At 39.3% G+C, this 25,885-nt stretch overlaps 1 protein-coding gene across 2 annotated transcripts in view; it reads left to right on the top strand.

Annotated features, from left to right (window-relative positions):
- SYT1 (synaptotagmin 1) overlaps positions 1 to 25,885 on the top strand; it is a 270,201-nt gene that overhangs the window by 150,565 nt on the left and 93,751 nt on the right. For both annotated transcript variants that reach the window (XM_008925494.3, XM_008925495.3), the window contains exon 4: positions 25,644 to 25,828. In XM_008925494.3, coding sequence (XP_008923742.1) covers positions 25,644 to 25,828 — 185 coding nt within the window. The remainder of the gene's footprint in view (positions 1 to 25,643; positions 25,829 to 25,885) is intronic.

Here is a 25,885-nt window from a genome sequence, read left to right as displayed (position 1 = left end):
GTTTTTTAATGTATTTAAACTTTTTTTTGAAAGAGAAAAGAATGCCTTTACTGATAAATGAATTGTTTAAAATGTCTGGTCATCAATACCACATTGCCAAGGTGAGTGAAATACTAAGCCACTGACCACCAACAGGAGCTTTCAGGAATGCTGTAGGTCCATAGCATCCTTTCATATATTCCTTTTATCTTTTTAGTCTTAGCTTGTATTTCAAGCAAGATCTTGAATGGGTCTGGATCTGAACATTGGTGCTGCTTCCAGAACATGCAGCCACTTTGCAAGAGCTGTGGAGGTGGCCTCAAATCTTCAGAAGAACTTGGTATGCATAGACTTTGCTCTGACTCCATAGAAAGAAGCTGTGCTGCTGAACTTGAATAACTGCCTCATGAAGGCTGAGTTCCAGCTGGTAGCTGAACAAGCCATCTGCCTACTCCTGTGCAGATTTCTGAATCTAATCTTAATTATCAACTTCAGCAAGAGCTCCCTAATTTGCTCACAGAGCCTATATCATCTGGGGGCATGTTTCAGTAATGTAGTTGGCACTGTTTTCCCATTGCAGTGAGAGCCACCCAAATGAAAGATAAAGTTTATCATTCTAAATGGGAAAGGCATGTCAACCCACATCTTAAAAAGGACCTCCAGAAATTACCAGGCTTTCTACACTTACCTTTAAGGAATCAGGCTCTAGAAGTTGAATTTATGAATCTAAGTTAAATGCATTGGTCCTCTTCAGAATGACACAGAAACAGGAGGCCCAGGTTTATCCAGAAGGAAAAAACTGATGTCTTCAATGGCACTGGTCTCACAGACTTTGATATCTAGGAAGACCTCTAGGTTAAGGCCGTTTAATAGGCAGATTCACAGCCTGAACACACTTTTCCCTGCGCTTAGAGACCTGATTTCTCTCACTTTGAGAATGATTGTTTCTCTGTTTTCTGTCGATGTACAATCTGATGAAGAGCAAGGGAACTCACAGAACCAGAGACCTGGCTGAAGGGACAGCATATGCATTTTGCTGTGAAATGCCATTGGACAAAATGAGTAAATAAGGCTGGGTATTTAGGGTTTCTTGCTCTTAAACAAATGTCTCTGTCTCACACTAGGCTACAGAATACGACCACATGAATCCTTTGTTTCTTTCCTACCTGTTCCTGCAGGAAAGGCAGATCCAAGTTCATTTTCCAGCTTGATCTCTTGATTTCCTTCAGTCTCAAGAAGACCTGAGACTCAGATATTTCAGTCTGCAGTCCTTGCTGGCAGCTCCTGTATTGTGAGTTTGAAGCAGCCACACAAACCATTCATTTGACATAGGGGTGGAATAGGGGTGGCAGTTCCTTGAAGAGGAAGGGAGAAGGAGTATACAAAAGCTGGTGAGCTGCCAGTTGGTTTGAAAGCCATTTTCACATGGGAAGCTTTCTTTCCCCTAGACCTGTGTCATCACCTATATGGCTGTACCCCAGTGAGAAAGAAACCTCCAGGACTAGGACAGGCATCAGATTTTTTCTTTACTGGAAACAGTTTACAGAGAGGCAATAGAGTCTTCATATAGTCAACAGTGTTGACAATAACTTTTACACCTTTCTTACAGATACTTTTATGGTCCTTCCTTCCTTACCAGATTGCATTGAATTTTCTATTTTCCTTCTGTGTTGTTTCATTTATGTATTTATTAACACTTTTCTTTTAGCCAGAACTCACACGAAAAAATTGGCACAAGCAATATACTTGCTAACCCATCAAGCAGACTTGTTATTCTTTAGGCTTCGATCTCATGTCTCCTCCCAAACCAGCTATTTTATCGTATTTCCTAAGACCTCAGTACCCCATTTTCAGCAAACACATGCTCTATTAGCAGCTGCAATATAGCATTTCATGTCTCAACGCTGGAGTCAGTTATTTGTAATATGCTGTGGGTGCAGATTTACTTGCAGCATGGGCAAGGGAAGGAGAACAGACAAAGATAAGGCAAACTTACTATTCATAAATTTCAGCCTAGCATAGCATTTTAGATTACAACTCGGTGATAGCAATCACTTTATAGGAAACCGTTCCAGAACACTGATTTCTAAATTCTCTTGCCTCATGAAATATTTATTGATGAGTTTTAAGTCCTAGGACAGTGAGGTAGCCAGGATGACAGCAAGTAGTATTTTGGGTGGAGAGGACCAGTGGACAAAAAAATGTTACCTGAACTCAGGGCATAGCATTAACAATGATAACATAGCATAAGGAAATGTCAGTGTTGACTGGACAACTCTGAAACAGCCATGAATTTATTTAACAATGATTGTATGGTACAAAAATACTCCTGCACACTGCAGGAAAAGGAAAATTATTTACAACAATATTTTTTCTGTTCAGTTAATGTATTAACTGAAGTGTTTAAACTGTGCAACATTCTTTCTTGATTTGCATCAGCTCATTTTTGTTAGAACCTGCTGACAGCTAGGCTGGCTTTGATTCTGCAGAATGCACGGATCTGTCCAATATCACTACTACATCTCAGAAAACTGCTAAAATTTTATAACAATAATGATGAAGCATTTTTATTCTGTTGAACCAAATGTTTATCCCAAAAATTCCTGTTAGAAAAGGAACAGAAAATATATCTGCTTTAAAAACAAACAACCAAACCCCTAAATTATGTCCCCATTACATAAAATAGTTTGTGATACCAAATCCCTAAAGACATAGCAATACTAGCTGAACCTTGCAGTGCTGGATGACTGCAAATTGGTGAACAAGTTTTTTCTTGTTTTCAAATCCCTTTTCTTATCTGACCAACACCTCTCCTGTAAATAACTCAAAAGGCAACAGAATTACATTCTTAACTTGATAGAGCAATGCAGGAGTGACATGAGTAGGCAGGCTGAGTCCAGGTACTGAAATGATACACAGCAGATTTTTAGAATCTCAAAAGATTTAATCTGGTAAAGTATTTAAATACTCTAAACTCCTGAATAGTGCATCAAATTAAATTTGTTACATACAAGTGGTTTGGATGATCAGAACTGTAAACACTTACTTTTCAAATATGTCCTATAATTTACTGATGAACTGCTACATTAATTCGTGTTTTAATGTAAATTAATTTTACTTTTGCTATGGTTATTTTAAAAATTTGTAGCTCTACAAGTGATATAGTTTAGAGACATGTATCACACACACATGTAGTGCTAGTAACCAATTTCTTTTCAGACCTTCATAAATACCAATGTAATTATTTTACCTTCCATTTAATTTTAGTAGGCTGCTTTCTGAGACTTGTACCTGCTTTTGTCGCAGCAAAAAAATGTGTAACAACACACATTTTCATGATTGTTTTCAAAAAAAGAGCATTTAGGGCAGTTGTTGAGTTTAAATGATCAGTAGAATGCTACTTTGAGATCACTTGGGATGGGGGGACACACACGGAAATTTTCCAATGGAAGCCATTGGAAGAATATAATTACCTCACTTTGGACATTAGCCAATCCTGCAAACATCCAATTTCCACAGATGTGATTGAAGTTCTTTCCATTTAGTTTAATGAGAGTTGGATGGGGCTGTAAGGCATTACAATCCTTTAGGGAAAGTCTCGGGGGATCTTTCATCACCAGAAAAACTGAGGATGTTGGTTTTATGCTTCCCCCAAAGTACAGCAGCCCTTGCATCAGCATGCCTTCACTGCTGTTCCCTAGCATTACTGGCTCAGGGGGAAGCAGGACCCCCTGCTGCTGCTTTCTGTACCTGAGAGGAATCTAGGATACTGGCAGATGATGTTGTTTAGCTTTCTTCTGGGCTTAGGTCATCCATGAGCTTTAGTGAGTTGTTCAGCTCTTCTATGGATGTACTGGAGTGCTGTAGCAAAGAGCAGGGAGTAGATGTGATGCCCCACTAATTCCTCCCTCCTTTCAGCATTGATTGGCACTGAAAAGCATCTCGAGGTCTGTGTCAGACTGTCACAGAGTTCATTGGCTGGACCTCAGCAGTGCTTTAATCCTTATGGACAAAATTATAGGATTGCTTCCAGTGCTACTGATAGTACCTCTGTTTGGGCAGACTTCTTTGATCTTTCCCCTGCTATCAGGGGAATTGTAAAGTGTTAGGAGCATACATTGTATCAGTTCTGTATGCTAAAATGGATCACATTTACTAGATTAACAAATGCTATGTCTCTCTTGTTTCAAAGTTGATTTTACTTTGTTTTTTGTAAGAGATAAAGACAAGCTGTAATATATCAACATAGGACTTAAATAAATAAATGTTGTTGGGGTGTGCACTTACCATCCAGTTTACAAACTTAACTTACTAGACCCAGTTCTAGTAAGTCCTCATTAACATCTGTATTGTGGGAATGTTTTATTACAGAAGTTTGTTATTCATGCAGCATTGTCATCATGAGAGCTGGGAGCCATTAGCAGACTGAAGTATCAGTGAGGATTCCTGATGTAGCAAAACAATGCTGATATTCCCTGCTTTCCCAAAATTTTTTGAGGCAAGGAAAATAAAGGGTCTGTAACAACATTTTGGAAGTAGAGAACTGAAAGCTGTAAAATATCTCTGTTCTTGTCCTGATACTGGGTGCACATAAAATTCTCTTTTCTAAAAAAATTTAGCAGTGATTCTTCTAGAAGATGCAGCATTTGCTTCCAGCAGATAGATGACCATTAATGACAGTCAGTATATGTCTTCACAATCATCATGTTAATAGGTCTGATATTCTGAGAATTACTATTACAGAGCATGTTGACAGGATATATGACTTGTAAACATTAGAGGTCATATCTGTGAACTGAAAGTAAATGATAACCAATTTGTGACTTATATCTCCAGTTCTTTTCACTCTCTTTCATCTACTTTCTCTTATCCTTAATTCTTCCTGGTTCCCTCATCATACAGCACCTTCTTTCTCTCATTTACACCTCCTGCCTCTCTAGAAAAAAAACACAATTTTGCCATATAAGACTTGCATGGAGAATACCATTACAGGCGGAAGGAGGAAAGTTAAAGCCTTTGAAATGTTTTTGACATATGGCTGAGAGGCTTAAGGCTCCCCGACAGTGCTAGTCTCTGCTCTGTTTTCCAGGCTGTCTGTCCACCACAGGATACTTCTGATGAATAAATATAAACCAATATTTGTCTACTTTTCCCTCTACTTCACACAAAGCTTGCTAAGAAGGACTGAAAAACCTTCAGCTAACATTTTAGTAAAGCAAACTGAATACTGATGTGTATTTTTTTAGTAGGTTCAAGACTGATGTACTGTAAAATGCACATTTTTTTCTTGTCACAGTGGCAGAAGTCATGAGGGTAGCTGTTTTTTTGCTCAAGACTAACGTGGCTCCTGTTAATGGTTGTTCTTTATCCCACAAATATGTTGAATGTTCCTGCACTGAACTATGAACAAGAAATCTCGTAACCCTGCTCAAGTGTTTTCTAACTGCTGCTAATTACTGCTAGTTGGACAAGAAACATTTTTGGAAGGAGAATAGAAAAGTGTGTTGCGTATGACCCTGCGATGTCAGTGGCAGTCAGCAAAATTGTGTGTGACCTCAGATAAGGATCAACAATTGAGACAAGCCAGGATAAATTGCAGCATTGCCAAGTTTAGAGAGAAGCCAAAGGAAAATTGGTTGCAGTGCTGGCTTCCAGGAGGTTGTTCCCTGGCATGAGCTGGCTCAACTTGAAGGCATGTGAGGCCAATTAAATGACTCTGAGCCACTTGCAGGGGATATGTATCTCAGAAACTGCTTTCATGAAGGGATAGAAGGGCTATTGATCAAAAGATATAACCTTCACGTTTGCCATAGTTAAAATACTATGACTAGAGAGTCATTTAATAAGGTTTATTTTGGGTTGGTATTTTTAACTCCTCAGTGGTTGAATCTGTAGAATCCACTGCAGAGATATTGGATCTCTAAGCCATTAGCAGTGGTAAATGGCATTTAGTTTTGCTCCAGGAAAGGATTTCTTCTTTCATTAAGTGTCACCTCTACCATGATGTGCCAAATAAATATAACTAGCATCACTTACATTAGTGGAGTATCCTGGGACAGCACTACCAACATAAATTACTTATGATTTAGGATGGATTTAATACTAGTCACAGCACAAAAAAATATTACCTTCCAAGCTTACCACATATTGCAGGTAGCAGAGACAAAAACTTTATCCTTATTAAAGGGCTATTTCACCATAACAATAAAATTTATTGGCCCATTTTTACCTGCCAGTTTCCTTTCTTGTACACTATAGTGATTGTTTATGTAGCCACAACTTTGGCTCTGAAGCTCCATTGAAAAGGAATACTAATGAGGTCTTCCTTTTCCTTAGCTCAAGGACAGCTCCTCACTGCCTAGCCGATCCAGGAGTTTGTGACAAGTCAGATTAGAAACTGTCATCTCAAAATAAGCAGCAGTTTTCTTCTGATTTCTGGAAACAGTCTTTGAGATTTCACCAAACAAACCTTAATGTTGCTGTACTGCAGAGTAATATGCTAATGTCAAAAATCAGAAAGTGAGGCAAATATTTGTAGATTTTTTTCTGAAATAATTTGGGCAAACCAATATAATTTTTCTGCATTCCTTGGTTATTGAAATTATTAAAAAGGCAGCAGAAGGTTAAGATTCAAATTTTATTGAGCATTTTGCTCACTAATATAGTTGACTTTGAACTCAAGAAGTTAGAAATTTTGCATGTTGTTTCTAAAAATAATTTCTATCTTAATGTATCTTGTATCTTATCTGATTTTTACCATATTAACATATATTACCATTCTGTATTTGTGGTGGCTTAAATCTCTGTGCTGATTTAAAGACAATAAACAGGTGGCTGAGCCATAGTAAAGCCTTCATATGTTATAAATGCAGGTTGTCCTATCAATACTATACACTGAGTGAACACAGGAGAAATGTGAGATCAAAGTAATGCAAGAGTAAAAGTAAAGATAATAAATAAAAATTAACAATAAATAATGACTAATTAGTAAATTTAATAATACATAAAAAGATTAAAGAAAATAAATATAATGTCCTTAATGTGATGTTTGTACTACAGATTTGTCTCACACTCTAAAAGCTCCAAATTGCACTGAAATGAAATTATGATGTAAAAATAATAATGTATTTAATGATAATAATATATTTGACAGTCTCCTTTCCATTCCTTTGGAAATGTTTGATACCATGATGAAATCACAGAATCACAGAATCATTTAGGTTGGAAATAACCTCCAAGATCATGAAGTCCAACCTTTGACTGTACACCACCATGTCAACTAAACCATAGCACCAAGTACCACATCCAGTCGTTTCTTCAACACTTCCAGCAATGGTGACTCCACAGTCTTTCTGGGCAGCCTGTTCCAATGCTTAACCACCCTTTCAGTGAAGAAATTCTTCCTGATGTCCAACCTGAACCTCCCTTGGTTCAGCTTGAGGCCATTTCTTCTTCTCCTGTTGCTTGTTGCCTGGGAGAAGAGGCCAATCCCCACCCGGCTACAACCTCCTTTCAGGCAGTTGTAGAGAGTGATAAAGTCTTCCCTGAACCTCCTTTTCTCCAGGCTAAACGACTCCAGCTCTGTCAGCCATTCCTCTTATGATTTACTCTTCAGAACCTTCACCAGCTTTGTTGTTCTTCTCTGGCACGCTCCAGCACCTCAGTGTCTTTCTTGAAGAGAGGGGCCCAAAACTGGACACAGTACTCAAGGTGTGGCCTCACTAGTGCAATATCAAGATACATCAATAAATACATCAAGAAAATCTATGTCTGAATAAAATTTCCCTTGTATAAAGTTAAAAATTGTGACCTTCATGTTACATATTTAGGAGAAAGAAAACACCTTCTTTTAGAAGTCTCTGTTACCCTGAGGCTTTTCAGGGTAGTGCATAGTCCTGTTAACCACTGATGCACATATTCACATATTCATTCTGCTGCATGGGCCTCTGACACCCTGTTGAACAGATAAACCCCACCTTAATACAAGTATTGTGAAAAATGCCTTTTTCAGTCTTCAACAATGGAGTAAATTTCACACCAAAGTATAGAAAAATACCATGAAAAATACTATTTTTGCAATTTCAGTCTGAAAATTAGTTATGACTTAGCAAAATATCCCTTTTATATGTATCACCATGCTTATCTTTCCTAGGTTAAAGGAATGCAGTCACTAACATGCAGTCCTTTTTTTTCCTGTGTATTACTAAGTTCACCTCAAGACTTAATCCTACAAACATTGTCCAGCATAGTTTTGCTGAAACTAATGTAGCTATTTATAACTGAAAGGAGTCAAACTGGAGCTCTACTTATCAGCAGCAAAGAAAATTACTTTAATGGGACAACTTTGAGATTTTTCATCATTTATGATTTCTTTTTCATAACGGAGCCCTTTACCTACATTTTTTTGAACAGCAGACCCAATTTTCCCTGTGGGATTTATCTGTCACAGAATCATAGAATCAACCACATTGGAAAAGACCTCTGAGATCATCAAGTCTGACCCTTCATCCATGCTGTGGTTAGTAGACCATGGCACTAAGTGCCACATCCAGTCTCTTAAAAACTTCCATGGACAGTGAATCTACCACCTTCCTGGGCGGCCCATTCCAATGTCTGATTACTCTCTCCGTAAAAAATTTTTTCCTAATATTTAACCTAAACCTCCCCTGGCAGAGCTTAAGACCATGCCCTCTTGTCCTACTGCTGGTTGCCTGGGAGAAGAGACCAACCCCACCTGGGTACAACCTCCTTTCAGGGAGTTGTAGAGAGTGATGAGGTCTCCCCTGAACCTCCTCTTCTCCAGGCTAAACAAGCCCAGCTTCCTCAGCCTCTCCTCATTGGGCCTGTGCTCCAATCCCTTCACCAGCCTCGTTGCTTCTTTCTGTACCTGCTCCAGCACCTCAATATCCTTCCTGAACTGAGGGTCCCAGAACTGGACACAGTACTCGAGGTGTGGTCTCACCAGCGCTGAGTACAGGGGCAGAATCACTTCCCTGGTCCTGCTGGCCACACTGTTCCTGATCCAGGCCAGGATGCCATTGGCCTTCTTGGCCACCTGGGCACACTGCTGGCTCCTGTTCAACTTCCTGTCAATCCAAACTCCCAGGTCCCTTTCTGCCTGGCTGCTCTCCAGCCACTCTGTCCCCAGCCTGTAGCGCTGCATCGGGATGTCATGGCCAAAGTGGAGAACCTGGCACATGTCTACTGCTCTTTTACTTGGAGACTGTATTTTCATCCTTAGAGCTAGTGGGGCTACCAGCAGGGCTAAACGAGGAAAAAGAAATGCTATTAGTGTTGTCCCTGATTTTATTTTGTAGTAAGGATAGTTGCTAAGGCACTGTCATGAGATGAGGAAGAACATGGCTTGCATCTTAGTCACCCTTAACAAGTTTAAACCCATGTATCTCACTCCACAGAGAAGAGAAAGAGCCTATGGCCTAAAGGTTAAACTGGATGGAGAATGCATTCTGTCTCACTGAGGCTGATGCAGAAATCCTGCATGGGACACCCAGGGACTTTAAAACATTGTTCTGTGGGAGAAGTGGCTTAGTTTCTGGCTTGTGTGGGGTAAACAGCTCACTGGTTAGGGTTCCAACCAAGGAATGAGAAGTCATCAGCGCTCTGCTCTCAAGACTATTTTAATTTTTCATACAGTGACTATTTCATCTAAAATACTAGGAAAAGTCAATTTGCTGGCCTTCTAGGAGAGTGTCATATCTACACTACAGTTCTGGCATACTTTCACTCCATGAATCTGTTTCAATACAAAGTCTTGTATTGAATGTGGAGAATTGCCCGGGAATACAGAGCCATGCCTGTCCCAGAGTGTCTAGGACATATTGGAATTCAACATTTTATCAATCTGGATATTACAAATTCAACATTTTGACAATCTGGTGAGCCCTGAGAAAGGGCAAAAGAAGAAAAACAATGAGATCTGGAGAGCCTCTTTACTCTGCATGGATTCACATTCCTGCCAAGCACCATACATTTCTATCTTTGGCTTTCAGTAAACATAGTTATTTTAGGTTGTAATAGAATCAAGACAGTTCAGACTACTTCTCTAAGGTGGGAATGCACAGAGTATTTTTGTCTACTGGAGTACCTCATGGAAGTATGTTGTGATCATATTTTCTTTTTATCAAGATTTGTCCTTCTTTTACCTTCCTTCGTCTGAGTATAGCTGGTTTACACATTTTAAGACAGTTTTTTAGCATGGGGTTTCATACCTGAATTTCTGAGAGGGAAAAAAAAGACATTATTTTATTACCTTGTGGCCATTTTAGTTCTCAGTGCTAGAATCAGTTATGGAAGAATTTCAATTGAGAGCAGTATGTTTTCATACTGAATAAAATGTCTGTGGAATGTTTATTTATTTGCCAGGAAAAAAATCTGAAATAAGAATATTTTAGAAGAAATCACTCGATAAAACAAGGTTTTGATGATGCTTGATTTTGCTGTGTGCTGTCAGTAACATAACACATTTGCAAAAGTGTTTTTTGTAGAGTTGTGCCTTAATAAGTGAGGCTAAAGGATGACATAGCTTTAAGCTCTTTTCTTTTTTCCAACGGTATCATTTTGTGTAATGAAAGGACATTACCTCCCCCAGTCAATGTGGCTTCCATTGCTTTTGTATTGTATCTGTGGATACCTTGTGAATGAACAATTCCAAAGCAGCTACAGATAATTTATTTGCTGATTATTCACCTGTTATTAAAGTGGTTCCAAATGAAGTGAAATGGCAGACACACTTGCTCTTGGAAGCTCTGTCCAGCTATAAAAGGAATTCTGTGTGTTCTCTGCAGTGCTCAAGCAGCTTTACAGATGCATCATATTTAATTAGATTAGTTTTAATTAGACTGCAGATGCAAAGTTGCATCTGTGAATCACTATTAGTCTTTTTCGAAGCACTTTCAGCCAATAACAAACCACCATCTCATTTGCATTAATTTAAATGGGTTAACATTTTACTTGCTGGAATAATCACTATGGAAGAACATGTATAACTTAGAGATTAATGTGTTATTGTCCTGTGGCACCATATGCAGAAAGTGAAGTAGCCTAAGAGACAATCATGCAAGGAAAGAAAAAAGGAAAGTGCTCTGGAGAATTAATTCACTCTTAAACAAATCTTTCTGAGGTTCCATTTATATTTATTTAAATTCCTTTAGAGCTCTTACTTTCCAAGGCAATCTTTGCAAGCTTTGGACGTTATTGATTGCTCATCTACCATTAATGTTTATTTTCTTCATGATATTTTTATTTTTATTTCTTCATGCTTCACAGAGCCCATTTTCTTTTGTTGCCTCTCTCTTTCTGTTCCAAGCTTAACTCAGTTCTGAGGAGGTGGAGGATTAATTGTTCAGTACTGGTGATGATACAGGTTTGAAAGAATTGTTTGTCAGCTGTTGAAAAGTTCTTATTAAGGGAGAGCAGAGCTGCTTCTTTAGTTAATGGCAGAGTACTTGCAAGAGCAATTGGAAAGCTGGGACAGAAACCTCACTGGACAGAATTCATCAGGACCATGACCATTGATTTCAGCAGACTGACTTGTAATTCCAGAAGTGGTTATTTTTCTTAGGCTTAGTTATAGCATTCCCTTTTAATTTTAATTTCTCTTTCTTGCCAAACTTGAGGTTAATCACTTCAAATCCAATTGTATTTATATAGAGACACAGCAAGAACTCGACTATGTACTTCTAATTTTAAGATTTGATTATTTTTTTCAGCCTCTTTGATCAGCAGCAATGAAATTAATCCAATAAGAAGAAATAGAGTTTAATTAAATGATTTTAATAACTCTTGACAATGCACTTTTGACAATGAGGGGATGCAGTGGTTGTTAAATAGCAGTAAGAAAATGTGCTCATTAAGAGCAGCTGCTAAGGCTGCTGTAAATCCTGGAGCAAAATATTACTAAGTGAAAAATTTATTTGGTAATAAAATGTATGCCAGTCTCAGGAGAGGAACATACACAGGGTGTGAGGTTAGGTTGATTGCTCTCAAGTTTTAGTGGCGTTCTTTGTGATCCTTAAGTCTGCTGGCTGCCCAATTTTAAAAGGAAAATAATACTTTTCTCTGGCTATGCAATTAACAAATCATCCTTCAGAAAGCAATTCAAATATAAGAAGCACAGAACATGGGGTGGTGTCAACCAGAGGACTGTAGGTCGAAACCTAGAGCTTTAGAGTCAGACCCTGATGACTGTTCACTGCAGTAAAGTCAAGCAAGATTGTCTAATAATTGATTTTCAGAGCTGTGATAAGGTTCTGTTTCCTGTCCTCTTCCCAGTGAGCAGAAGCAGCTGTGACATTTCTACACTGAGTTTTCATTGTGCCCTTACAGGAATGCTTCACTTAGTACAAAAAGTCCAACCTGGATGTACCTGTAGGATCAACCTGTGCTGAGCACAGTCAGTGTCAATAGGATGGAGGAAAGGATGCTCTTTCTGTGAATTGAGCCTGTACAACTAGATCTCATAAGGGATGCAAGTGCCTAGAATGTGTCTGGTTTTCATTTGTACAGCGTAAGGCACAATTGACACCTACTGCAGATAATCAAAGATGGAGTCTGGTACTGAGAGAGGGGATTTATTTCCTTCTGTCATATCCAGGAAAAATGACTGACATCATTTGAGAAAACCTTACACCCTGCATTTAGTATTACATGGCTGGCTTTCAGACTTAGCACAGGTGGGAGGCAAGGGGTCTCAGAACAATGAAAAACCTTCTAGGCTGGCTGTCCAGCAGCAAGCCAGACACAAGGATTTAAAATGGAGGTTTTTCATCTGAAACACTTAGCACATGTCTCAGAGCAGCATACTGGTTCACTGGTCCACTTAACATGGGGGAATGAAAATTCCCTATCAAAGGCTAGATGCCTACAGCCCTTCTTTTTGATGAATGGGGGGTAGAACAAGGCTGGTGTCTTCTGATACTAAGCTGGTAGCACAGCTCACCACTCGTAATGTATATAATCTTTATATATTAATCTGATAGTTAGACTGCTCTTGCAGGAAATGGAGACAGAATAAATTCCTTCATTCAACCAAAAGCTTTAATGTATGACAGCACTTCTAACTCATGCTGAAGTCATGGCATTGTGTAGGAAATGATTCAAACTATAGGACAAAATGAGAGGGGAGAACAGATTTCTGGTTCCCATTATCAGTACTGATACATTTTAGAATCAGCGGCTATCACCAAATAGAATATAGAAGCCGATGAAAAGTCTTCTTAGTCATGGTTCTTCCTTTGTCCCTTGCAGAGTCATACTTTACCCTCTATGTCATTTTTTTTAAAGGGTGATCAAAGTACTACATAAAATTTTTAGGGAGAGTTTCTGTGTTGAGAGACAGACTGATGGTAGTTGCTTTTGCTTGATAAGTCAACAAAAAAAGCGTTGATACAAACTACTTGTATTAATACAGACCATGCAAGAACATTTTGTGCTGTCCTTCAGGATGATATGTGAACTACAAAACACTCTTTTCCAGGCTGTTTTTTCACATCACGTCATCCCCTAAACTAAAAGTATCAACTTATAGTTACAGCTGTAACACACTCATGGCCTAGCTGGATATAAGGCCTGACTAGAGCTCATGTAAACTAATTATTCAGGCTAATTAGCAGGAGGCTGAAGCACAACACAAAAGAAAACATATTCCAGGCATGCTGAATTATTAACTTACAACATTGCTAGGTAGGCAAATTGAGAAGGACAGCAACAGTGAGGAGTGTGCCATTTATGTACCTTACAGGAGTAAAGATGAAGGAAGCGAGAAATTGTAGTATGTAGGAAATGTGGACTAAGGCTTCAAATGCAGTCTGCAGCTTTGTCTTTCCACAGACCTAAAGAGCTGTATCTGTACATCAACCATATAACACTAATTTCAACACAGTAACATGAATACATAAGTGTTGTGTTCTTGGTTCTTTCAGGAAACTGACCACTTTTCCAAGAAACACAGCTTCACTGGTCTTGTGCAGGTAGCTTTTAATGCCTCCTAGCAGCAGTTTTAGCTTGAGGAGCACTTTTAACTTCTTCCAGACTGAACAAAAAATAAGACAAACTTATGCCTAGTATTTGCACAAAGGATTTTGGATAGAATTGTGACCTTACCTCAATGGAACAAAATTTCAGCTTTTGTATTTATGGAGACCAGAAAAAAGCTATGGAGTTCTTGTTCTGAAAAGGATATCTTCCTTCTTAGGAAGCATGACTCCAGATTTGATTATATCTATTAATGAGGTCAAATGATGCTTTTAGACTGGTAGATAATGTAAACCAAATCTATTTATCACTTTGGCAGTGGTTCCTGCAACAACGTTAATGATCATTACAGCATTTATAGTTAGCCAGTCAGGAATGGTGCTTTTTGTGCAAAATGGCAGAAGTTAGTAATCAATCATCATCATCCTCATCATAATTGTGCTGCTAAATGAGCTTCTGAAAAAGAAGAGCAACATGGCTATTAAACTTAATTGTACCTTGAATATAGATTTTTTACTACAAAGGCCACTACTGATATGGGCTTGCAGCCTTGGTAGCTTCTTGCAGAATAAAAAAGGTTCAAAATACTAGGCAAGGGCCCAACCCATATTTAGATTCTTTTCTTGAGTCTTTTAAAATAAAACTGAACGCTTAAAAAGAGAAAGGTCAAAGCCTGCTATTGTATTAAACAGCAGGTGAAAACAACATTCTGTCTGAGTTGTATACAGTCTGTGAATAATCAAATTTCATTTTTCTTTATTAGCAGTGTGTCTCATAACATACAGATTGATAGTATCTTCTAATACACGTCATGGTGACAGCTGTGTACTGATGGAACAGAAGAGGTATCTGCAAAAGCTGTTGTGCACATTTATACCAGGGGTGCTTTGTTGGCAAGTTTGTCTTGGCAGGGAGGGAACAAAGGGATCTGTCTTTTATGGTGCTTTTTGAGGCAGAGGTGAGGCTTGCCATAGGAACGGGTCTGTCTTTTCATCCCACCACTGGGATGAGGCTTAGTATAGCTGGGCTGTCAGTACCTGCTCTCTCAGAATTTGCACATCTGCTATGAATATCCTGACCAGCATATCTGCTTAATAGATGGAGGTCATGAAAAGATTTTAGTTTGAATGCCTGGGGTAGGCCCGGGACCATTCAGTCCTTCAGCGGGCACCCCCCAGGCAGTCTGGCACACTGCACTCTGCAGAACAGATCACCTTGCTGCCCTGGCCGACCAGGCATGCATCATATAAAGGTGCAGCAGAGCCCACACCAGCATGCCCCCAGTCTCACGAACCGGTGTCATGCCCTTTCCTGAGCTGAACAGAGTGCCATATCAAGGATAGTGGTGCCTGCCAGGAATTCTCTTCCTCATACCGCTGCACAACATTACTGATATACAATTTGAGGTCCCTTGGAAAAATGCATACATACAATCACAACCAGCCTTGCTTAGTCCCACTGTGGTGAGCAGAGCCAACCAGAGGTGGAATAACACAGTCACAATTCCAGCACCCTACTCTGCTGGAATAACTGATATATGGTATGAACCCTTGCCTGTGTATGGTGCACCTGGTCGGCATTGCTGGCCGTGCACCAAGACCAGGATTACCTGACAATCTTAGCATCCAGTTGCATTCAGATTTGAGAGAACACTGGACCAACGAAGTATATCCTATTTTCGGTCTCCATCAACATGTGCATGGCTCATGCTAATTGTACCTACATCAGTGGCAAGTATTTTAGGACCATTCTTGGTGTTACAGACACCCTACAAACAAAAATGATGAACCATGTGAGATCTTCCAGTCATTGTGACTAGGGATAGGGAGTTAATTCTCACACTGAAAGGTTCAACATGAAAGTGCTTGCAATACAAAAATGTATGCAAAAAAAATAGGCATGACTATGTAACCCGAAGAATTATTGAATATACCACATTTTTATTTGGGGCATTCCTTCTAAAAGCTGTCACCTGAAACACCAGAGTGAGCCATGGTTGAGATCTGGTTTGTGTGGGATAAACTGCTAGTGCCTCAATAACAAAGTCAGCTTAGGCACTTCTTTTGGAGGGTCCTGGCAAAGAAGGTCACTTGGTTTTCTGTGTCCTTTGCTTCAGGGCCTTGTCTTAGCCATAATCTTGGCCACTGGTGAGATATGGAGCTGTCAGTCTGTGTCTGTGTTTTGTCTAGAAAGAGGGTATTCATGTCCTAGGTGGAAAGGATCCTAGGAGGATCCTGTTGAAATGATAGGAGGGCTATTTAGCAAGGGCCATGCACAGGGGAATGTTAGGCAATATGCTTGAATAGGCTGGACCTGGTACATTCTGGTAGGCTGATGGTTAGACAAGGGAAGAGTTCTTGTGGGCAGTCAGTTAGACCGAAATGGGCACATGCCCACCACACGGGCTTGGGACCTTTCGCTGAAAAGCCTCTCAGGCAAGACTGTCATTTTATTTCATCTGTGCACAACGTGTGATCTGGTGAGGCATTTCTTCTGAGCCAGTGCCTGTAGGCACTACCCACTCACAAATGAATGCCTATTAATAATGATAATATTTAATGAAATAATCTTGTTCAAAGTTTTAGCTGTACATTTAAAATAAGAGATCAAGATATGCAGATATTTGTTTGGTTTCACTGAGCATACACTGTTGCCCAGCAAAAGCAATACACTTTTACAGATGCATTACCATCACAAAAAGAAATATGGCTTCTCATATGGGCAGCTGCTTGACTGGTAATAAATTAAGCTAATTTCCCCAAATTGAATCTGGTTTATGATGGTAATGGGTGAGTGATGTCTCCATGTCCTTCTTCAGCCAGGAGCCTTTGGTTTTATTTTTTCTCCCCTGCCCAGCTGAGAAGAGGAGGGATAGAGTGGCTTTGGTGGGCACCTAGGATCTAGCCAGGGTCAATGCACCACAGCAGCACAGCATGGCAAATGAAACTGAAGTCTCTGTTTATGCTACAGATCTGTAGAGATAAAATTAGGTTTTAAATTCCCAAACACTCTGCAAGGCTGGAGTATTTTCAGGGTGTGGCATGTCATTACACTCTCTGTGGAACAGTAGTTACCCTGCAGACAGTAACTATTCCACACCAGGGTAGGAAGTGCCACATTTCAACCCTTTTCAACAGCATCACTCTTTTGTATGAAACATCCATGAAGAAAATCTGAAAGTAGTCCTCTGACCTTGCTGCTTGGGAAGAAGCAGAGTGAAGCAGGTACCCTAAGGGCTGAGCAAGGCTCCTGGCACTGCAGCAGGTGAGGTGCCAGTGAGATGTGTCAGAAAGATTACAGCCTTGAGGGACTTGATGAAAGGATATAAGGCACCTCTGATGAATGTGTGGTTCTGGTGCCACTCACAGCACACAAAACTAATGTGCTGGAGGGGTTCCTTCTGGATGTGAGTTTGTATTGCCTCTGTGCTATGAGGGCCCACACACTGTGCATGCACCAAGGTGGTGCTTGAGATGCTTCCTCTGGTGAGTTCCAAGGTTGCCACTGCACCCAAGCTTCTCACTGGTGCCCTAGCTTGCACTGTGCACATGGCATCCTCCAGCTCTTAGCTCCCTGTACTTGTGGGTGCATGCCTAGGAGCTGCAGTTGACATAAACTTTGTTGCTCCAATGCTCCCAGAGTGTTTTCTGAGTTCTAACCAAAGTAATTTTATTCTGTATATGTGAACATCTGCATCTGTGCTGTTCAGCTATTACTACCTACCTCCTTTCTAAGACACTTCGTGATCTACTATGAAAATTACTATGTATGAGCCATTTTTATTTGAGACCTTTTAAATGAATAATAAATCTTAGACAGAAATAAAACTGGTTCTTACTTTCAGTGGGAACTTAATGTATTACTCCGATGGTTGTTATCTTTTAATAGTAGCTGTTCTCCTTTAATTCCTAAGTCATCATGTCATAGCATCCTGTGTTAAGATTGTGTACGTTAACAGAACATTGGCAAACAGACAGAGTTTCTATAAGATCAGCTTGTCAGAATTCACAAACTGGTTCCTTTTTTAAAGGATTTTATTCCTGCATAAAGATGTGTCAAATTAGCTCTTACTTCCTAGGCAGTGGAGTTTGTACCTCGTGTGGGAATTTATAACATTCACATGTACTGTGCATGACTAATTCTAGTATGCAAGAAATGTGATTCCACTTTTGAAAATTGAAATACAACCCTGACTCTCATAATTGCAGGGTGAACCTTGAAAATCTGACACAAATAGCATCTCCAAATGTTCAGAAACTGAAAAAGAATTTAAGACCAGTGTTCATTGCATACAGTGAAATCAAAGATATATAGGCAAGAAAGAATATACAAGAAAATCAAACATAGATAGGCATAATTGATTTTTCCCATCAATTTCATTACTTTTGAGGCTTATTCTCTTGATTTGGAATTGATATGACTTGAGTATTTTGTCCCTTTGAAAATTCCAGTCCCATGTCAGACAATTTTTTACTGTTTGTTTTTCTACAGTCTATCAATTGAAGTTTGAAATGCAATATATTGTGTATGCCAAAAGAAAAGTGAAAGGTGTTTTAACCACAAAATAGAATTCCACATGATAGAAAGCAGTCATTTCAGACTTCTACAGATTTGTTTGTCAGAGTTGAATATTAGTCTTATGGATTATTTTGTCCCTTCTCTAGAAAGTATTTGGCCTCAGCTGGTGTTGGTACATAGAGTTTTTGGAAAGTCTTCAGCAAACCTGTCTGGCTTCCAGGTCTGGTTGGAGGCTCCAGCTTTCTTCATCTTTCCCAGATGCTCAGTGTGCCCAGCGCTGTCTCTGGCAATTATCTAGATCCTGAATTCACTTATTTTATTTTAAAAGCTTTATGGCAGCAGATATATGAACTGATAAGAATCATTAGTGTAAAATTATTATCTACTGGATTAAAAATCATCTTTCACCAAAGCCAGTCCTTTCCCTACACTGTTTTCTGTCTTAAGTGACTTAGAGGTTTTGCTGGAAAGGAAAAGCTGTTTTATTTGTCATACTGGCCAGCATTACAGTCATTCCCAAGGGACATGCTGTGCAGCAGGATGTTAGGCTTCTGGTTCCTCCTCTGGGCAGTTGCATGCCAAGTGGGATATATTGTCTTTCACAAAGCAAAATGGAAGGAAAGGCTTTCTTCCTTTGCCCTCTGTGAAAGATGATATACCCCATGGGTATATTTGCTGGAGGAAGTGTGAGGCAGGAGCAGGCAGGAGGGCTGAGAGCTGTGAGAGGATAAGAGGAGAGCTGGCATCCCCACAGAAGCATGGCACTGCTGGGAAGGACAACCAGGTGCCAGAGACCACCGGAGGGACCTTCCTGAGGAGCCTGTGGCCACCAAGGAAGTTGTGCATTGGTGGTTGAGCTGATAACGAGCCCAAGAGAGTAGCCCAGATCAACAGTGACACAGCCATCAGAGGGTAGGATTAGCACTACCCTCTGAGTGTGTTAACACTCCTTTGCTCATATTCTGTTTCATTTTGATTAGTGGGAGGGCATGTGCAAGTTAACAGAGGAGCTATTTTCATTTTAGTATTTATACAAATGAAACCTGACATTTAAGCTTGAAGGCTTTTGCGATCTCTCTGAGGTAATTCCTTCAAAGAGACATCTCAGCAGCTTCACTTCCTCTCTTGGGCTGCCTCACCATCCTTTCTCATCTGGAAACTCCCCTGTCTTGCTTTCTCTTCCTTTCTCCCCCATGTGTCTCAAGAGATAATGGGCAGAGGAGCTGATGAGACTGAGCAGTGAGGAGCTGGAGGAGAGGGGAAACGAAACACATTGGGAAGAAGGAGAGAGAGAGACCAACAAGACAAATTGTTGGGTAGCTGTGTTTTACCATAACAGAGAACATATCATATGCCCTAAAAGATGAATTAATACCAGCAGTAATAAACATAAATGACCTGCAAATTACAATAGTAGGTGTGGTTTTGCCTTCAGGTGAATATCTTAGTCATTTTATGCATTTTGACTTCCAGCTTTATGAGATACAATAGGCACATCATATTCTCAAACAGCCCAAGCACCTCAACTAAATTTGTAGCCATATTGAGGATTACTGCTAAGTTCAGTGTCAGTTGACTTGCAAAGACTGGAATGTTCAGGCATATGAAGTTTGGATGATTTTGCATAATAATGTCTAAGAAAGGAGCTATAGGCAGGAGTATATTCAGTAAAGTGAGCCCATCTGATCAGTGCACTTTCACGGACTGTTTTGCATATGGGGAACTTTCACTGCCAGAACACACATCTCTTAGCTCAGTTAAGGCTTCAGTAACTTCCATAAACTATTCATAGAGATAGCCTTATGCAACTGCAGATGCTCAAAAAAATAAAGGGGAAGAGATGTCAGCATGAGAGCATTCATTAAGTTATTTAGTAATGGCTCTTTCTAGTGATGGGTCAAAGGTAGCATCATTAAGCACATAAAAAATTTGCAGTAAATATAAGAAAGTAAAAATAATATTTTGCAAACATGCTATTGAAACAAGAGGTCACACATAAGAGTGTATGGGGTGGAAATGTAGCTGTATAAGCCTGAAGGCTAGTATTTAAATCATCAGTATATGTAAGTATATATTTTCAGTTTCTCTTTTCCGCTTTCACAAGTTATTTTACCATGTATCAGCTTTTTCTTTTCTTTACATTGATAATCTTTGTATACCTTCTGCTCTGATAGTGGTATCCATTACCTGGGTCCTTACTCTCAATACATTTTCTTTAAGTAATTTCTAATGAATGTCAAATTGATTCCCAGAACTTGGTCCCTGGGGAATTTCTGTATAGAAAGTTTGAACATGGCTGTATATGGAGTTTGCTTCCTGATTAGAAGCTGAAAGTGCAGAAAAGCTAAGATCAAACTATGGTTTAATAAATTAAAACTGCCAGTGCTCCTATGTTCAGGCTACCAAAACTTTAGATTATGGCAATGTGCCTCACATACAGCTATTTGGCAGTTGCAGTTTTCTGTTAAACATCATACCCTCTCTCTGAAACATAGATTATTAATATTTATCAATTCCTGCGTGCCATGTGACTCCTTTGCAGAATAATATGGAAGCTGCCATCATCTGATAGTCCTTTACTGTCAGGGTTTAAATGGGAATGCTTAATTGCTTAATTGGGAGTTGTCAGTGAACAGTATTTTTGGTACGGAAGTCTTCACTTTTTCATTCAGGTTTTCAGTTCTTCACTGACCTTCCCTCTATTTGAGTTCTAAGTTAGTAAACTTTCCTCTGGCATTGCACACAGAAAAGGAAGAAAATCATTAGGCTTAAGGACTCTGTTCTGTTTCACAAACTGTAGCACTTTGATGCTGTTACACTATTTTGTGACTTCCCCCTTGCAGTCTTTCCTCTGCAGTCAAATGGCCTCCAAGGCATTTGATAATTTTAGGTCGTCTAATGGGAATGCCAGTTTTAGACCCAAGGCAAAATTTGTGGCTTTTAAATTGAATAACTCAATAATACATCGTTTCCTTTGAATCTAGCATGTTCAGTGGAACAAGATTTAATGACAGCTTGGGACACAAGCCAAACAGTACAGCTCAGTAGAAGCAAGTCAGTGAAATGAAGCAGTTGGTCCTGAGGACCCAGCCCCACACTGCAAAGTTTGTGGGGCAGTGCTTCGGCAATGGGCCAGTTGCCTTTTGCAGTTGGAGCGCTGTTAGCTGAGCTCTGGGGGCGTATATTTCCACTCACTCGTTGTGCCCTCCCAGATTGCTGCAGAACATGAGTACAAGCATGGTGCATGGGTATGGTCTGGAGATATGCCTTGTAAATGCACACCCAAACTAAAATTATAATCCAAGTGCGTCACAGCTGCTGTATTTGTGAACTGTATCAAATGCATCAAATAACCCACATTATGCACACAACTCTGGCTGGCATTAGTGGAAGGAAGCAACAGAGAGGGATGAGATAGCTCACATCTCCGTTAGCTGCATCCATGTTTGACTGTTGTTCATCATGATTGAATTATGCAAAGTTGGTACCCAAAATGTCTCAGTTATCAACACAATCTAAAGCTTACTCTCTTCAGTGCCCTGCTATTGCTCAGGAGCAAGCCATGTGTTTCGTTTTTTCTACACACTCCTTTTACAAATAGGCTTCATTCCTGCATTTCAGAGTAAAGTCCTGGAGCATACTCTGGATTGGATCAATAAGACTAATTCAAGACCTTATTTACTAACTGCTACTGAGCAGATCCCCTCCTATGGATTTATCTTTAAGAGCTTTGTAGAATCTCCAAATCATGTAGCAATTCATGACGGCTTCTTCAAAATAAGCATTCTGTATTTCCCCACAGGATTAGAACAAAGAAAATAGCACTGGAACACCAGAAAGTTTACACACATATTAATTATCCTTAAACCAATAGCTTTTCCTTGGTTATATAGGTAAGTATTGCTTGTTTCAAAGCACCCCCTTGTGCAAACACCAGGTAAGACAAGTTGTACAAGAAGCTTCTCTGGCTCCCTGACACCTTGGTCCCTGGGACATGATCTGCATTTTCCATGTCACCCACCCTGCTTTGTCTGCCACAGAGGCCTTTTCTTCAACAGCTCATGTCCAAAGACCTCCTGAGGTTTCAAACTGCACTACTGAACCTGATCGAACTGGTATAATACAGTTGGAGATAGTCTTCAAACTGTAGGTTCCCATTGTTGTTCATTTAAACACTGGAAAAGTTAAATTCTTTGAAAATCTTGTATAAGCATAGGTAAAGTCCAACTGGAATTAACCAATATGAATCTTCAAAGTGAGTGACTGTGCATAACACAAGAAAGTTCACATATTGTTGATAAGATTTTTGCAGATACTAGTCACAGTTGAGAAAGAGGGTTAAAAATTAAAGTCTGCAAATGAGTCTTCCGAAGTGGCTAGTGATTTCAGTCAATTCATTCTGGTCTGTCCACCTTGAGTTGACTTCATAGAAAAATATCTTTTAAAACCTTGGTTTTTTCTGGAGTTCAAGTTCATCTGGCAGTGTCATAAATTGCGGAGCACAGATATGAAAACTCTCAAAGTCTTTAGTAATTTTGGAAAATCTCATCCACATTATGCAAAATGATTAACATTTAAAAACATTTATATCATGCTTTCAAAAGAAAACAAACATCACTTGAAAGCCAGTGATAACTGTGTTTCACTTGTCTTAAATCTAACATTTCCATCCACTGATTGGGCAATCCCTGTCAGTGGCAATGTTCAGATGAACCATTTTCTGACACAAATAGTACACTTTTATTGAGAAGAATAATGCATTCCTTTTTGCTTTTTCGAACTTGAATTTTGAAGTGGTTTCATAAATGTTGATGTTTTGCGTTACCCCATTCTATTTCCTTCAGTGCTTATGCTTATTTTAATAAAAAAAGAAAGCATATTTCCTCTGAAGAGATAAATAAGGATTTCTGCATAATTCTTGGTGTTTCAGATATTAATTTGATGATCATTTAATTGCATCACAAGAGCTATTGGGTGAAATTAAATTACAAACAGATGAAAGCAGACAATGCATTATAAAAAAAGAAGCTGATGTATCTGCAAGTATTTCAAATGCTCCCCAAGGCACCCTACATTGTTCATGCTCCAGAAAATGGAGGCAGAGGTGCCAGAACACAACTTGACACAAGACTTTCAGCATAAAGGCACCTAACTTCACTGCCTACACAGGCTTTTTCATCTGTTTGATGCATATGTATATATCCTATTAACACCCACATTCCCTGTCTCCTCAACCCATTGGTTCTCACAGTTTACCCACACTTGATGTGTCCCTCTTCTCTTTCCTCACACTGTACCATCCTGCTGACACAACACCATCCCATATTCTTATTGCTTCCCATATTCATGCCTAAGGCATTGCTGACAAGTCAGTGAAACAAAAAGCTGATAAATTTGGGCACACTGTTCATTTTGTATTGGCATAACTCCTGTGGATTAGCTTAGGTACAGTGTTACGTAAATACTGTTTCAGATGCTGGGTGTCTGACAGGCTAAGTACACACGTGAAGTTTAGAATTTGAGTAGAGCACACAGTGCCTGTGAAAGGTGATGATTTTACATTTGTACATGCTGGATGAAAAAAAAATTAGAAGAGTCAGTTGTGCTAAAAAGTGTTACTACACCAGATTTGAAGACAAAATGAAATACTAATGCATGAAATACAGATTTTAAGTTGTGATAAGGGCAGACGTGATGCAACTTTAACTGCAGAATTGCTGCTGCTGAGTTCATAAAATACATCCCATAAACAGCTGTTAATCTGTTCACTGTTTGTCTCTTAACATTCATTTGTTTAGTAATCAGTTCTCATTTTTTCTACATATGGTACAGCTTCTCTTTTATAGCAGCTGCATTTAATGAACAGTTGGAGGCACAGAAGTATTACAGAAATTATTGTTTAACTGTTCTCTTGCATTATTTTTGTATCTGTCACTGAGGACATTTCAATAAAAGAAAAAAGTCCTTAAATATAGAGTAAGGAAGGTGTAGGTGCTCTGTTGTCTTCCTGAACTGGTAATTTGTAGTGGAAATTCCAGTGACAGTGCTTCGCACTCTGCTTAGCTCCTTTAGGCAGTTAATTTTCTCTATTTATAATGTCCATTCCCTTTTGTGATTCACTGACGTCAACATGTCAAATTCGATTCACTCTTCGGCTTTGCTCTGCATCATATTAGAGACCTTTAGGTAATGCACTGAGTGAATATCTTGCAGACCTGATAGACTGAGTGCATTTCAAGATTTTTAGGAAATGACAATTTACTAGATTTAAAGTTTTGTCAGGTATTCTGGTTAAATGTGGGTATCAGTGGTCATTAAAACTGATTTGTATTAAGATAATTGCCTTCTGGAGTACTTATGTTTAAGTGTCATCTTAATTCCTTTTTTTCCAAAAATTCTGATCTTTAACAAGACCATTTTATCCTGGTAAGTGTTCTCTGTTATTTATTCATGCTTCAGCCATGGCCTGCATCCTGGACTGAGTGAAAAAACACAACACAGGCTTTTGTTTATAGGAAAGTGTAGGTGAGAACATACCTATGTGCTGAAACTTTGCTAGCATTAAGGGCATGATGACAAATACAGCAAATGCCCTTGTATTGGACAGTCCTTTGTCCTTGATCAGTCTTCACTAGTGACCTTGACCTGCAGCTGTTTGAAAGAGTCTGCGAGTCTGTCAAGTGCAGCAGTGGGCAGAGACTGTTCATTAGAGCTGACTACTTGGATCAGATGCCATTTCATTCCAGAAAAGGGAGATTTCCAGTGAGCTCCACCCAATTCAGACACAATGCCAGGTGGGTTGGGGAGATGATTAAAGAAAGAAATAAGTAATTGCCTAACATTTTACGGATTGCACAGTGTAAATATTTTGGATATACTGTTTTCAGATGGTTGATGAATCAAAATAGCTGCGAGTTTGATATGTGTCATCAGACATGTAAATAGATGTGTTAAATTGACATTTTATGTGCAAATGCTCAGTTGGGAGAAATATATAAATGATGACAGGATGTTTTCAAAAGGATTTCAGGTATTTCTGCAAGGCATTTTCCTGGAAGAAGGCTTATCTGTGAGAGAAATGTGTTTTTTTCTAAATTTAACCCTACTAACAGTTTTCCACCTTCTTTTTGTGTGTGTGTCTTCTTCTCTTCTAGTGCCACCTTGGGCCTTAATAGCCATAGCCATAGTTGCAGTCCTATTAATCCTCACCTGCTGCTTTTGTCTCTGTAAGAAATGCTTGTTCAAAAAGAAGAACAAGAAGAAGGGAAAGGAGAAGGGAGGGAAGAATGCTATTAACATGAAAGATGTTAAAGATTTAGGGAAAACCATGAAAGACCAGGTAAAGTACCTCTCCTTTTCTCAAACTTTTGGGTTGCATTTGAAAGTTTCTGTTTTA

Source organism: Manacus vitellinus, unplaced genomic scaffold, assembly GCF_001715985.3.
Source record: "Manacus vitellinus isolate BGI_N305 unplaced genomic scaffold, ASM171598v3 scaffold_5_pilon, whole genome shotgun sequence".
Lineage (NCBI taxonomy): Eukaryota > Metazoa > Chordata > Aves > Passeriformes > Pipridae > Manacus > Manacus vitellinus.
This window is presented reverse-complemented; position numbering and strand designations above follow the sequence as displayed.